At 40.1% G+C, this 15,480-nt stretch overlaps 1 protein-coding gene across 1 annotated transcript in view; it reads right to left on the bottom strand.

Annotated features, from left to right (window-relative positions):
• RIOK1 (RIO kinase 1) overlaps window positions 1-7,570 on the bottom strand; it is a 19,035-nt gene extending 11,465 nt beyond the window's left edge. Inside the window, exons 1-5 of the mRNA XM_086901116.1 lie at window positions 5,046-7,570; window positions 3,998-4,202; window positions 2,853-2,943; window positions 1,815-1,884; window positions 1,070-1,112 (exon numbers count right to left, since the gene is read on the bottom strand). Coding sequence (XP_086757242.1) covers window positions 1,070-1,112; window positions 1,815-1,884; window positions 2,853-2,943; window positions 3,998-4,202; window positions 5,046-5,116 — 480 coding nt within the window. The 5' untranslated portion in view covers window positions 5,117-7,570. The remainder of the gene's footprint in view (window positions 1-1,069; window positions 1,113-1,814; window positions 1,885-2,852; window positions 2,944-3,997; window positions 4,203-5,045) is intronic.
• Between the last annotated feature and the right edge of the window lie 7,910 nt (window positions 7,571-15,480).

The raw sequence follows: 15,480 nt of genomic DNA, 5'->3' as shown, positions 1-15,480 counted from the left end.
AAGAAAGAGAGAAAGAAAGAGAGAAAGAAAGAGAGAAAGAAAGAGAGAAAGAAAGAAAGAAAGAGAGAAAGAAAGAGAGAAAGAAAGAGAGAAAGAAAGAGAGAAAGAAAGAGAGAAAGAAAGAGAGAAAGAAAGAGAGAAAGAAAGAGAGAAGAAAGAGAGAAGAGAAAGAAAGAGAGAAAGCAAGAGAGAAAGCAAGAGAGAAAGAAGAGAGAAAGCAAGAGAGAAAGAGAGAAGAAAGAGAGAAAGAAAGAGAGAAAGAAAGAGAGAAGAAAGAGAGCAAGAGAGAAAGCAAGAGAGAAAGCAAGAGAGAAAGCAAGAGAGAAAGCAAGAGAGAAAGCAAGAGAGAAAGCAAGAGAGAAAGCAAGAGAGAAAGCAAGAGAGAAAGCAAGAGAGAAAGCAAGAGAGAAAGCAAGAGAGAAAGCAAGAGAGAAAGCAAGAGAGAAAGCAAGAGAGAAAGCAAGAGAGAAAGCAAGAGAGAAAGCAAGAGAGAAAGCAAGAGAGAAAGCAAGAGAGAAAGCAAGAGAGAAAGCAAGAGAGAAAGCAAGAGAGAAAGCAAGAGAGAAAGCAAGAGAGAAAGCAAGAGAGAAAGCAAGAGAGAAAGCAAGAGAGAAAGCAAGAGAGAAAGCAAGAGAGAAAGCAAGAGAGAAAGCAAGAGAGAAAGCAAGAGAGAAAGCAAGAGAGAAAGAAAGAGAGAAAGAAAGAGAGAAAGAAAGAGAGAAAGAAAGAGAGAAAGAAAGAGAGAAAGAAAGAGAGAAAGAAAGAAAGAGAGAAAGAAAGAAAGAGAGAAAGAAAGAGAAAGCAAGAGAGAAAGCGAGAGAGAAAGCGAGAGAGAAAGCGAGAGAGAAAGCGAGAGAGAAAGCGAGAGAGAAAGCGAGAAAGCGAGAAAGCGAGAAAGCAAGCAAGAAAGAAAGAAAGAAAGAAAGAAAGAAAGAAAGAAAGAGTCTCTTCAGCATAATAAGGGAAACAGAATTCCAAAACTCTGTTCCTGCTCTGTTTTTTCATTGATTCCAAAATTCTGCACTATTTGCTATGGTCAAAAGGGAAATTTGATGAACAAAAGACTTACCTGTTCTACTGTTGCTCTGTCTGACTTGTCTTTGACTCGGTACCTAGCAGAAGTGAAAATAAATTGTTACAATCCCACATATGGGCTCAGTACTTTGACAGAGCAAACTGTGACATTCTGTGTCAAAGACAAGATGACAGCCTTGAGAACTAAGGCTTTCAGTTCACATAAAATCAAAGGTTTCTCCTGCAGACAGAGGGATGGAGAGGAAAAAACAACAATAAACAACCACCATTAACATCACAGCCGTTTTTACAGATTATCTTCCTGCTTTTTCTGAAACATGCTCATTCAGGAGAAAACTGTATCTGTCTACAACTTAGGGTTATAAGCAGCAGGCAAAAAAAAAAAAAATAATCTTAAGCAGAAATACTTTTCTCTCACAAAATCATCAGGAGGAACTTTCAAAAGGCTCCAATGCCTTTTGAGCTCAGCAGCTTAAGGATTTATGTTTAGAAAAGAAGAGTATCAAAGGGTCTTTTCTAAGGGAATGACACCCATCACTTCTGTCTTACTATACTACACCAACACAATCTGATGTGCTACCAGTGACAAAACAATCCAAACTTTGGAATGATTCAGAAAACTGACCTGGAAACCAAAAAATTGAAGACCAAGGGGCAAACTGCATGTAGACTACTTCGAAGCTTCATTTTTCTTAACAAACTTACTCAAACAAGGAAATAAGACTATGCTTCTGGGTTCAAGGTATTTAAGTGAAAATAGAAGCACAAGTAATACTCACATGTCTGCTTCCTTCTGTCTAGACTTTTCTGTGACTCTGTTTATAACAGAGTCATCAAAATTTAGTTTATCTGAAAAACACATAAGAAGAAATGAAAAAAAACCCAACAAAAACCCAAAACCCAAAGAAGTTTCCTACACACCAGGGTTAACCTAGCACTTCACTCAGCTTACATTTCAGGATAGGACTATAAGGTAACAACACAAATGAGTGAGACAGTTCCACAGACTTGGAAATGTGATGCCAGTAATGCCCTCTGGATAACATCTCGCCATTAAATTTATCTGTTGTAAAAATCAAATACCATTTTTCTTAACACAATAAGCAATAGCCTCCCACATTCTCTTCAACAATGCATTTAAATGGTGTTTGATTAAATGCTAAATGTATAAAATCTGCTGTATTTGGCTACAAATACCAGCAGCCTTCATCCTAGCACCACTTTGTTATAAAGGAAAACCCAGCCTCTGATCCCTACCTTGTCAGAAGGTGCCAATCACAGCTACCCCTAGTCCTGACAGGCTGTGCTGAGCAGCCATCTCCATCTCAGGGTAAAAATCAAACCACACCAGCTTGGATGTCAGCCTCTTCACTCAGCACAGGAACTCTGCCCCTGGGAGAGAACTGCTGCACAATGTACCCCCAAATACTGTAGGGTACTGCATTTGTCTAGAAATTGCAGCTGTGGGAATGACCAACGTCACAACAGAGAGCTGATAACCTCCCTCCACCCAAACAGCTTGTTCCTACAGACAATCTAGGGAAGAAAGACTTCATGTTGCCTGGAGAAGTCAAGGGGAAAGGAAAAAACCCAACAAAACAGCCATGTGGTCCTAAAGGTGAAGAGAGAGGGGTATGACAGGCAGCTCATGGAGACCAAAGGCAACTTCAGGTACTCAAAAGGCATTTTTCAATCTCTCTGGCAATGGTTAACTCACCCATTCCAGTGAGTTCTGGCTTAACAGAAGCAGAATTGGTCTGAGAATGCCAGAGAGTAGTAACTGATTAAATAACAGAAGACAGTCCAATTATACTCACCTAAATTGATTTTGTGTTCAAATTTTCTTAAAACCTTGCCTGCAGGTGTTGACAGTTTTGCTGAAGAACAATTAGGGGTCTGTCTATTTGCCTGAAATAAAAGATTTGTTAACGTAAGTCATGTTCTGTACACAGCCCTTTGAAATTCAAACCATATAACTGGAAAAGTCATCTCAAATGCCTATGCCTAAAGCTGTAGGATGAAAACCACCTGATATATAAGGAAACAGATATGGATTAACACCAGATTTTATTTAAATCAAGAAAAGAAAATACAGTTAACACATCAGTTAAAATTCTAAGAGTCCTCCAAACTAGAGTTATTTTTAGTTTAGGAAGCTACAAGCCTCTCACACAGCACTTTTTCTGTCTGTGAAAGGAAGAGAAGATACAAGGAATAAAATAAGAGGGGAAAAAATGCAGAGGTAATGAAATGAGAAAACTTTCCAAGATTCTGTTGTACCTGTAGTCCTCTCCAAACACAACTAACCCCTTAACATGATTTCACCATCACTGAACATGAATCACCATCAGCATAAACCTCTAAATAAAGGCAAGAATATACCATCCAGGACAAGCACTGCCTAACATGCTATGCTATGATCAGCACCACTATGATTTATCAATTGTTCTGCTAAGTTGCCACACACTCTAAATTAATTCGCTTCAAGCCCCCCTATCCATTTCCTATGCTTGTATTTTTCTTTGCCTTCTTCACTATTAAGCCAAAAATAGAACCAGTTTCACCCTGGATGTAACTAGCAGATAGTCTAAAAATAAACAGAAAGGCTGGGGAAGATGCTCAGAAACACAGAGGACAAATATCAAAAAGTAAGGAACATCTCTAGGGATGAAGGTGAGCGAAGAAAGAAGAGTTTAGAAAGGTAAGGAAGAGAAGGAAACTGCAGTGACAAAGAGAATCCAGCAAAAGGGACTGAGACAAGAAAATCAAATGGAGCTCTGGCTACAATGTACATACACATATGGCATGTCAGAGGAACAGATGCAAAGGAAGGGCATTCTCTCCAGGAAAAATTTCCGCTTGCATTTGTCCTCAACATAAAACTAACAACAAACAAAGCCTCCAGGCTGGCCCCATTATCTCTTGGGCACCCCCAAGGCTCACAAAATAGCCTTCAACATACCTGTGGATTGCATCCACCAGCAGCATTGTGGCGCTTTGTGAGTCTTCCCACCTCATCATCCCAGTCCCAGTCCTCATCTTCCTCTTCATCATCGTTGTCATCATCACCATCTCCTTCCTCAGCATTAACTTCTTCACACGTGCATAGCTGGCAGCTCTCAGGGACCTCACCCTCTTTACACGTTTCTGTGTCTTCCGTAGATTCACTTAAAAGAGATACAGATGTCTCTATAACTAAAAATTATTGTTACAGCCACCAAAAATTCAATACACTAGTCCCCATAAATGGCTTTACACTTTCACTTGTGTTTTAATTCACTGAGTTCAGTTCCGAGGCACTCTGTTCAGGAAGGATATTGAGGTGCCGGATCAGGTCTAGAAAATGAAATGAAGCTGGTGAAGGGTCTGGAGCATAAGTCCTGCGAGGAGCAACTGAGAGAACTGGGGGTGTTTATCCTGGAGGGAAGAAGGTTCAGGGGGGGACCTTATCACTCTGTACAACTCCCTGAATGGAGGCTGTAGCCACGTGGGTCTCTTCTCCCAGGCAACAAGTGACAGGAAAAGCACGTGGCCTACAGTTGCAAAGTCGGGAGAATTTGGAAGAATTTCTTCACAGAAGGGGTGGTTAGACATTGGAATGGATTGGCTAGGGAGGTGGTGGAGTCACCGTTCCTGCAGGTGTTTAAGGAAAGACTGGACTAGTTACAGTGCCATGGTCTAGTTGGCACCGTGGTGTTGGGTCACAGCTTGGACTCGATGATCTCGGAGCTCTTTTCCAACCTAACTGATGCTACCATTCTGTAATGTCAGTAACGTGTCAGATTTCTGCCAAGACAAGTATGTCCCAAAGCAGCACACATCATTGAAAAGGGAAGCCGAGAGACACTCGCAGCCTTTCCTCTCACCCTCTCCAGTAACCGGGCAGCACCACCCGCTCTCCCTTCCCCGCTGCCCGGCAGGTCCCAGGGCTGCTCCGCGTGTTCTCCCGGCCGCGCCCGATGCCCGGCCCCCCCAGGACCCTCACCCCCGACCCCTCGGCGCGCCCTCACCTGTCCGAGCAGTCCGCATCATCGAACTGCCCGGGCACGACCTGGCTCATCACCAGCGCTCGGTAATCCATGGCGGCGGCGGGCGGCAGGCAGGAGGCAGGAGCCGGGAGCTGGGATGCCCGCGGGACGCAGGCGCCGGCCAGGGCGCTACGGCGCCGCCAGAGGGACAAAACAGCGCGGGCGAGCGCGGCCGGGACGGACCCGCCCCGCTCCGGTCCCCGCTGCCATCCCCGCCCGCTTCCCGGGCTCCCGCGCCGGGAGAGCCTGGCGCCGGCACACGGAGAGACTGTTTACCAGGGCTTGTAGTGGGGAATGCCTTTACACTCAAAGAGAGTAAGGACAGCTTAGATATTGGTAATAAATCCTTTACTTCCAGGAGGTGAGGCGCTGGCACAGGTTGCCCAGAGAAGCTGTGGATGCCCCATCCCTGGAAGTGTTCGAGGCCAGGTTGGATGGAGCTCGGAGCGACCGGCTGCAGTGGAAGGCCTCCCTGCCCACGGCAGGGGGGATGGAACTAAATGATCTTTCATGCCCCTTCCAACACCAATAATTCTGTGTTTCTCTGAATCCTCAGCTGCTGCCGATACGTCAATACTGAACTGTGGCACATCTGTGTAATATTAAATAATACAGCCTTAAAAATAGTGCATTTTCAAGCCCTTATCTCTTAACTGGGAGTGATCGTTCCTGCCACAGATTGATGGTTGTTTTCCCTAAAACACAAGTGATGATCTGTGTCCTCTGTGGTAGATACTGAGAAGTTTTATTTGGTATAGTCTGAAACATTAAATTCCAATCTTTATTAAAATAAAGCTCTAATTGAAGCCAAATGAATTCCGAATTTGCAAGCCTAATTTGATTTGCAAGCATCTTAGCTCCTAACACCCCTTGCACTGAATAACATTATAATCTGTTTATATACTGGTATGATGTACGATTTAGAAAATAAAAGTGTGTGCCGGGCTTTTGCTATCTGGTACATAAGCGTAAAATTTTAAAATGCAGTCTCTTTTTTTTTTTTTTTTTGTAGCTGTTTTCCCATTATCCAAGTGATATGTATAAAAGCTGTGAAAAACCTCTGATTGTGCAGAAAACATGGATGCTTGTGCAGAGACACCTTTAAAAAAAGGTTTAATACAGTAGGTGTCATTTCCATCTGCAACACTTCCTTAAAGTCAGTTCTTTGAGAGTCTCTGTGCTCACTTGACCCAATGTACAGCCATCTACAACAGAAATCAGATTAAGATCACTCATTTGCTGATCTTTTTCCAAGAACCAGGTGTTGGAAGTCTCAATCCATGTGGGTTAATCCATTTGTGTAGAGAAGGCGCTGTTCTACAGGATTATTTCACTCCCTAATAAATTATTCAGTGTTCTTAAGTAAACATACCTGTTTATTGTAATGACAAGGGACTGTTTGAAACGTAACACTACCAGAGGATTTCCACATTCATTTTTATTCCTTCTACGCTTTGGGTTTCCGCACAACTTTTCCTTGGAGTGCAGCACACTTTTTTTGTTCCAGGCTTTAAGAGCTCCTTTGGAAGCAGGCACAAACTGTTATGCAAACAATTTGTCTGCAACACGGTTGAGGGAAACAGTCCACTAGGCAATGGTGATACTTTCAGAAGGAAAATGGGAAAAAAGGTGTCAGAGATGCACCTGTTATCACCCCTAATCCATGGGAGAACAGATATCCACCAGACTACGTATTTAGCTTGGACCGTTGTAGCTCCATGTTCCCTGTCACACGAGACTCCTCAGAAAATACTACCTCCCTTACTTTTCCTATGGCTATATTACTAGTTTTCATGAAGATTAACAGTCAAAATATTTGTTCACACTCGAAGATGGACTAATTCTGTACTTAACACGACATATTCTGTAGGACAAGTATATATTCTGGTTCACACTGAAGCTGGGAAACTGGTTACAGAGACCATACTCAGAACCCCTGGGAGAACTGCAGCGTTGCTCCTTCCTGGAAGAACTGACTTGAGAGAACCACCAACAGCTTCCTTTCCATATTTTCAGGATGAAATATACAACTCAGTGGCAAGAAAAGACACTGCCTGCCAGCTCTGTGAAGCAACCTGTGCTTCTGAGCCCTTCTTGGAAAATCTGGCATGCAGTATGTTCTTGTTGGTGAGGCTAAACATGAGAGGGATTTCAAGTGCCATGTGCTAGGATGAGCATGTTATAATGACATTTATCTATCACACACCCCTCCCCTGCCAAAGTATGCCAGGCAGTACTTGGTAGTTCACAGTGCCGTCTAACAGGTCTTTACCTGGTGCAAAGCTCTTTTAAATCAACAGACTTCATTCGATTTTGAGGTCAGCTCTTGCTGCCATGGCATGAATGACGCACATGAACAATATGGACTGTACAGAGCATGGGGAGACATGAGAGGGGGGAGTGAAGCATAAAGTCAAGGAAGGGACTGTGAGATGATTGACATAAAATCCTACCTGAAAATGGAAAATGGCATCTATATCCCGAGCAGTTATTACAGCAACACGGCAAGTGACCAGGATCTTCTCTATCTCAAGCAGTGTGATTGACATTCCAATATTCTAGGCTATATTTCCACTTTAAACCAAGGTGTTGGTTTAAATGGAATAGGCATACATATATATGAAAGAGAAATTAGCTAATGTATTAGCTGAATATCGCTGTGAACATTCATATACTCCCATCATATTTTTGATAGAGGACTCCTGATGAAAAAGGATGCACACTGAGGAGGCCAAGTGATACATTCATTAAGTTCCAAGCAAAATACCTATTTTCCTCAGCTGTATTATCTCCATGAATATTCTCTGAAAACACTCAAAAATGTAATTCTTCTTTTGAGTCCATATAATTTTTGGGTCACCTCTCAGAGTCCCTAAGCCATAGAAACACTTTAGAACCAACATATCTTTCTTCCTAGTCAATTAGAAGGAGTCTTTGGGTGTGGATACATTTTTCCCAGAGAAGTAATCCCTAGTCAAGGAAGAGCAACCACAGAAAAGGAGAATGCTGGGCTGGCAAAAAGAAAACAATACTAAAAAAGAATGCAGGAGCCTGGGAGATGTTTTATTGCCAGAAAAATTATCATTTAATCCCATTGTAGGTTGTCCTGAGGAGCCTTTTGCAGAAATGTGGAGTCACTGCTGGATTATATTATTAAAATGTCTTCCATAACAGACATGTCTTACTTTCTCACTCAACCCCCTGTCTCTCGATTCAAGACATACTCAGGTTTTGATAATGAGAAACAGTTGCCTGGAGAAGGTAATTTGAACTCGGCTAGCAATACTCCCTTTCCAGAAGGAGCCATGGTAAGATTCCATGGAGGCTTGAGTGATGAAAAGACCCTTTTCTGATAAAATTAGTAGTAGATATATTGCAAAACTTTTTATGTAAGTTCTAGGCCTCACAGATGTATAGCATAAAAGAGAAGTGCTAAGAATATCAAATGCAGGTGCTGGAGTTGTGCCTTGAATTAACTGAGTAATGAATGTAGGGAGTAATGCATTTGCATTGCAGTTCCCATTCTGATTACAAATTCTTTTAGAATTAATATTTAAATTAAATTCTTTTTAATTACAGTTATTACAAATTGAAAACATTAGAATTAAAAACTAAAGAAGTTACAAATTACACACTTTTGCTAGGCAGCCACTGGATGACAAATAAAGCCTCCAGACGATTGCAGAGAGAATAACTCGACTGTATGATCTGACCCTTTCCATGAGAACACAGTGCACATACCAGGCCTGATACAGTCAAACAGAGACATGAAAATACGTATAAAGAAGAGTGTAATACAGTACAACAAAAGAAGAAGTACTCCCAGAGAGGTTTCCACCAGCATCTCAGATGTTTTTTTCTTTTTCATGGTTTTCTTTTTTTGTCAGTTACAAGTGGTGTAAGAAAAAAAGTAAACTGAAACATTTAAACATGGTGGATCAAATTCTACTCCTGTTTATTACTAAATTTATTTAAGTATCTAGGAAATTAAGTTAAAAAATGTATAGCCTTCTGCCAACAGACTAACTCAGTAGCATTTCAAACAGTTTTTGCCTTCTTTGTCTTCAGCAAATAAAATCTCCCTTTAATCAGCCTTCTCATGATTCATTAAAGAGAATTGAAGACTTTTTTATTTCTTCTTTCTTTAATGTTAACATTTATTTTTCTTGATTTTCTATAATCAGATGGGTTAGCCAACAGCTGAATTTTGATTTCTTGGTGAGTTTTGCTTCCTTTTTTTAAATGATTACTTTAAAATCAGGGATTACTGTATATTAGGCCAAAATCTGAAAATTACACTCCTTAAACTTCTCAATCCACTGGAACTTGATGCAGGTGCAAGGACTGTAGGCACTGTAGGAGGGTGAACTTCTTAATTTTAACCATTTTTTAATTTTGCCCACATTGACTTATCTTCACAGATGGAAAATTTCCACTGAAGTTGGTGAGAAAATAGTTTGTATAAACTGGACAGAGGGTGTCACCTCTTGTTTCACAATAGCAGAATGACACAATTCCACTACTACAATAACAGTATGGGTGAAATTTACTCAAATTTGTCCTCATTTGCTTTTCCACCTACTCTGAAAGAATGCTGCAAACTATGTGACCTCTCCTTCTAATCAGTTGATGACAGAAAGTGTTGTTCCCCCCAGGAAATGCTGAAAGTTAGTATGGAGTCTTTACTCCAGCATTTTGGGATATCACTTGCTCCCAAGGAAGAATAAAAACAGGGGGAGGAAATAAAAGGATAAAGAGGATCCCTGTAAAAGGATTCTCTCCACTCATAAAGCAGGGAGCTCCTTACATCTCCTTTTACAGAGCCCAATCTTACCATCCTTCTCCTTTATGTAGAGCACAATTTAAGTGGAGAATTGAGTGAGAATCATAAGCACAGCAGGATGATCTTCATTAAGCTTGTTAGCACATGCAGGGATGCGCACTTTGATCTTTAAAATCACCCTTAATTCGAAAATAAGTTACTTTTTGACCATTTTGTCCTCCAGAGTTTCAGTGATGTAACTTTGTTTTGCTCCTCAGAGCTGGAACAGGACCCTCCTATCTCCTCAGGCTTCCCTCTCTTGCCAACTCAGCCTGTCTCAGTGTCAGCAACACAAACCTCCATCCACAAGGATAACATAGAATGCACACAGTGTATTCACAGACAGTAAACCTTAGCCCTTGCCTGACTCCTTGGTCATCATTCTACAGTGCTGAGGGAGGAAAAGGAGGATACACGCAGAAATGGCTCCTGTTCTTGAAAACAAAATTCCAGGGAGAAAGGGATGACAAGTTGGCAGAAAGTCAATAGCCACTATCTAAATATAACAAGTTGGCTCCTTGGCTTAAAATGCTGCAAGCAGAACTTGAAAATGAGCAAGCTGAGCTGAAGAAAACACAACAGATTTGCAAGTTCAGAAGGGAGAACCAAAAGCTGCAGCAACAGAGGGTGAAAGACCAAGGACAAAACCACATCCTGCAGCTCGAAACCGATGGAAAGAGATATGATATAGTCAGAGAGCTACAGACAGCTACAGCATAATTCAGTCTGATACTGTAAGCACTGAAAGTGTCTATAATGCACAATCCTAGTTACCATGTGCAGCAGTTCCCCTTCCCTTCTAAGGTCAAACTTCTCCAGATTCCAGCTGAGGATTCTGTCCAAAAAGCTGCTTTAAGAACTTTAATGGCAAGATAGTTCTCCTGAAGTCCTTTACTGGATTTGAATTCAAGTGTGGAATTCTGTCTTACACAGATATTTATGCAATAATGTAATTTCAAGCACTGATGAAATACTTTGCAATTCATTATTTCAAGTAAACACGGGAATAAAAAGTTAAGATAATGATTTATTTTTTTTTTGTACTTCTTCAAGGGGAAAAGGAATGAAAGGATCAGAATGTAAATGTTGTATAGTTTGTTAACTTCTCTCTTTCTTCAACTTTGCAGAAGCTTGAAGATAGTTTTGTGTGTGTCTTGCATGGGTTGGGAAACATTCAAAACTGGACACAATATCCTAGATGCACTCCAGTAATGATTAGAGATGTAAAAGTCACAAAGAAAACAACTCTTTGTTAATTTCCCATAACACGAAGTGTAACATCTAGAAATTAATCTTCAATTTTCCTTTTTTTTTTCTTTAACATTGACAGCCCGATCTTAGCCATAGGTGGCTTTCTTACTCATTGATTACTCCATATGCAATTACATGTACACGCTCTCTTACTGACTATATTTTATTTCCCTATTTGTACTTTAGGCTTAGAATAGAATTTTGCTTTCACCATATGTGACAACAATCACAATGATAAAATCAAGAGACTGGAGGTTGTTCAGATATACTCAGTGCTGCTAACAAATACTGCTCTAGTATATGGAGTTCACTCCCTGGGTGAGAAAGACTGGACTTAAGAAATCCATGTGCACAGTGAGATGAATCCACCAAAAAACCAACCTATCCCAGAATTAATAGCAATAATTAACTTGCAGTGCAAAATAAAAATAGCTTTTTATCTTTTTGTATCAACAACTTTGTTTCTACTCTTCATGCAGAGGCAAGATAAAAGATCTTGTGGCTAAAAATACTCTGTATGCTTTAAGTTGTACATACTGCAAAACCATCACCCAACCCAAGTGGTGCACAGAGTCTTAAGCTGGGCAACCTTGGATAAGGCCAAAGGGAACTCTGAAGTTCCTTTCCTGTTACCATCATATGGAATCCATAAGCCTGATTAAGAAATCATGGTTAGCAGTGACAAATTTATCTAGACTATTACAGTTTTAATTTGACTTTTTCCATTTCTCAAAAAAAAAAAAAACCGTAATTTTTTAGTCAAGTTTGTGGAACACAATTTTCTATATATTTCTGTGATAGAGATCTCAAGAGAGATATCCCTCTCTTTTTTCCTTAGATAAAATACAGAATCTGTGTGTGGTTGAGACAGTTTTCTGAAATAGGGGAGTTAAAATTCCTTCCTGAAAAAAACTTGGGAAAGCATCAACCTTCAAAGAACCACCACAATTCAGGCAAAATTTGGCAGATCTCATTAAGAGCTCCTGTGAACATCCTGTGAATACTGGTTTGTCTCCTGTACTACCACCAGAAGTAGCTGACAGGACTTCCAGGAATGAAGGTTACTGTGTGGCTCCTTTCTGCTTGCACCAATTTCCAATAGTTAAATCCCCAGAGTAATAATCAGTGGTGAGAAAGAATAATGTCAGCTTGACAGGTCTAAGTGGGAGATTCTCGCTGGTATTATTAATAACTAGCACATACAGCAACTGTTTGTAATTTTGAAAAGTACTATAGAAATTTTTAAAACCTGTCAAAATTCAATATCCATAGAATTATTTCTCTGGACTACAAAACGTAATAAAGAGATAAATCTTGGTACCTTTTTTTTTTTTTTTTTAAGTAATTGTCTGTCTTCTGATTTCAATGGGCATGACATAATATGGAAGGGTACAAAATCACCAACTATTAGAGAAAAATTTTAGAGCTTTTAACAGTTTCTGAAAAAAAAAAAAAAAAATTACCTTATCTGTGAGCCCCAGAAAAGTTTAAGAAAAAGACAGCAAGCAAAAATAACAAGTTACCTTTTTGGGGCACACTGGAATAGGGGGTTAGTTATCAAAAATATTGCATTGACCTGAACCTGAAGAGAACTGAGAAGAATGCAGTTTTTGGCACATGGTAGGAACTGCAAGATATTAACACCTGGAGCAATGTCCACAGAAAAACAACTGGGAAAAAAAAGCGCTCTGAGCATTTTGCTAGGGTGTAAAATTCCAGGAAAACACAGGGAGCAAGTGAGAAAGTGATCCTCCTGATTGTCCCAAGAAAATTTCCTTCTACAATACAAGCAAGCTCTCTATCCTAGTCAGATTATATTACAGTCAGCTTTTTCCTGACACATCTTGGTATGCCATCCAAAGTGAGAAACAGGAAGCAGGAAACAGGTTAGGACTGTACGCGTGACACTGCTCCTAAAAGTGCTTTGCTGAGTTATTCTCTCATAGAAGGCACTGAGTAAACAATGAAGTGGCAGTCCAGCTGATTCTTGAACCCTTGGCCATGCCAAAAGCAAGTATTGACAGCAAAAACAATAAATCTCTACATAAACAGTTCTTTGCCTTTTGCTGATATCTTCAAAGAGGAAACAACACATCTGGGAGATTCATTTAAGAAGTTGAAAATAGAAACGTAAGGTAAAGGTTACTTATAGATGCATTACTTATAGATTCCTACAGACTAGGAATGCCCACCCTTTTTGTAACACATGTTCTGAAGATGAAGGCATATTTCCTCATAACAGTTTTATGTGTAATTTCTAACTGAAAATCCTCTTTTAAATGCAAGGATACAATGTTTGTATGTGACTGCAAACACATTTCCAGGGACAACATGAACTCTGACTGAACACCAGTCTTCTCAGAATTGGCATCCAACATAACAGATGTCAAAGCTCAATGTCACAATGGTGGCACATATTGTCATCACTTATTTTATTATGCCTGTGAATGAACACACAGAGCAGTCCATGCAAAAAGAAAAAAAAAATCTCTGCAGCTTGTTTCAGGTTTTCACAGAGACTTCTCTTTCAAATTATAACCTGTTTCATATGGGTAGAATGCTTAGCACAAAAGAATGCAGCCTAATAGGTTTTAGGTACAGCTGTAACATTGGAGCCAGTCTTGGCTTGGTGTGTTGCTGAAACTAGTCAAGGCACTGCAATTATTTTCAGATACACTTGTAATTAACACCTTTCTGTGCCCCCACAACATACAAATCCAGTAAGAGCACCATACAGGTTAATTAATAAGTAACATTAGAACATTAGTAACAAAGAACAGTTAACTCAGATGGAAAAGCAGCACCTAAAGTACATAGGCACTGTGTAGAAGACACAAAATGTTTCAGATCCTGCAGTGCTATATAGGAAACCTCCTACAGCATGCCAGTATTCTTTTACTTTCCTGAAGAAAAAAAAAAATTAGCTGCTTTTCCCCACACAAAACTCCTCCAAAACAATCAAACCATGACTAGGATAACAACATCACCACCTGGTGAGAGACCTTTACAGGAAAAGTAATACTATACCATTAGGTGGACATTATCTGGACTAGAACTACTTTTACCAGTAGCAATGAATGTTTTCCAGTGTTTGTATTTTCATGTCACTTTCAGTCAATACTTAACAGCATTTCAGTAACATTTTCAGTATGTTAAAATAAGATTAGGCTAAGCTAGAATTACTTAGAATTATCAGTTACTTCTGATATTTTTTTAGTGTAATTTGCAGGTTCAAAATCAAATGAGTGAAAGTGAAAAATGGAACACTCAAGACTACATTTACCATTGCCATAAAAGCAATGCTGCATGCCCAAATGACAAATTAAATCAAAAATTAGAACATATCTTAACACTACTCTTCTTTCATTTTACCCTGTATGCAAATTGCTGAATAAAGTGTGGGAGAAAAGAGAAAGCATGGAGGCTGTTTTGGATCTCTGCATTTTTATTTTCACTGAATGTTTTGATTGTAGGGCATGGAAAAGCTCTCCATTTTAACATCCCCTGCATCGCATTTAACAAAACTACTGAGATAAAGGCAATGTATCAGTATCAAATTCATTGCCTATCATGCTTTGGCAAAAACTTTCAATTAAAGCATCAAATATATGACTCAAAACCAGCTACTCTAGAGCAACACGGAATTAGGAGATTTCCACAGCACCTTTGTTTCATTAATATGCTCTGCCCTTGGTCTTTCCAGATGTATGTTAGTCTACTTCCCACAGAATCACAGAATATTCTGAGTTGGAAGGGATCCACTGTTGTCCATAACAAACTGGACTCGTTACCTGGTGTGCAATAAGCCAATAATGACACTTGAGAGAGGCGCTGATCATTTTTTTCAGAGCTGCAGCAGCCTGGGTGCTCAGTGGTATTCCACAAATCAAGCACGCCAACTAGCCAAACTTTTCACTATTTATACATTTTACCAAACAAAGGAGTTAGTGTTCATTGGCCACAAGTTACATGGTTCTCTTATTATTATTTATCTTCTGTTGGTTAATGAGTCTCCCATGCTCAGTCCTTCTCTGCTTTGGGGTCGGTGGTCCGTGAGTCGGTGGCCGTGATCACCACCTGCAGGAATTGCCTTTTATCCACTCAGAGCTGATTCAGCACAGTTGCTGGGTTTGTTAAGTCTCATTCTTATCTTGGGAGTTCTGCCAAATGTCCTCCTGGCCTGTAAATTCTGCGTTCTTTGCGTCCACTATTATTGCTACATCCTTCTTCTCAGGCACTGCCTAGGTCTGAGATCACTGTAGCATGTCAAGGCCTAAACCTCAACGAGGCACTTCTACCGACAAGTAACTTGTCCTTCTAACACCTGGACATCACACAGAGCTT

The sequence above is a fragment of the Cyanistes caeruleus genome, chromosome 1, assembly GCF_971803275.1.
Source record: "Cyanistes caeruleus chromosome 1, bCyaCae1.hap1.1, whole genome shotgun sequence".
Taxonomy (NCBI): domain Eukaryota; kingdom Metazoa; phylum Chordata; class Aves; order Passeriformes; family Paridae; genus Cyanistes; species Cyanistes caeruleus.
Note: the sequence above shows the minus strand (reverse complement) of the source record. Positions and strands in the feature narration are given on the sequence as shown.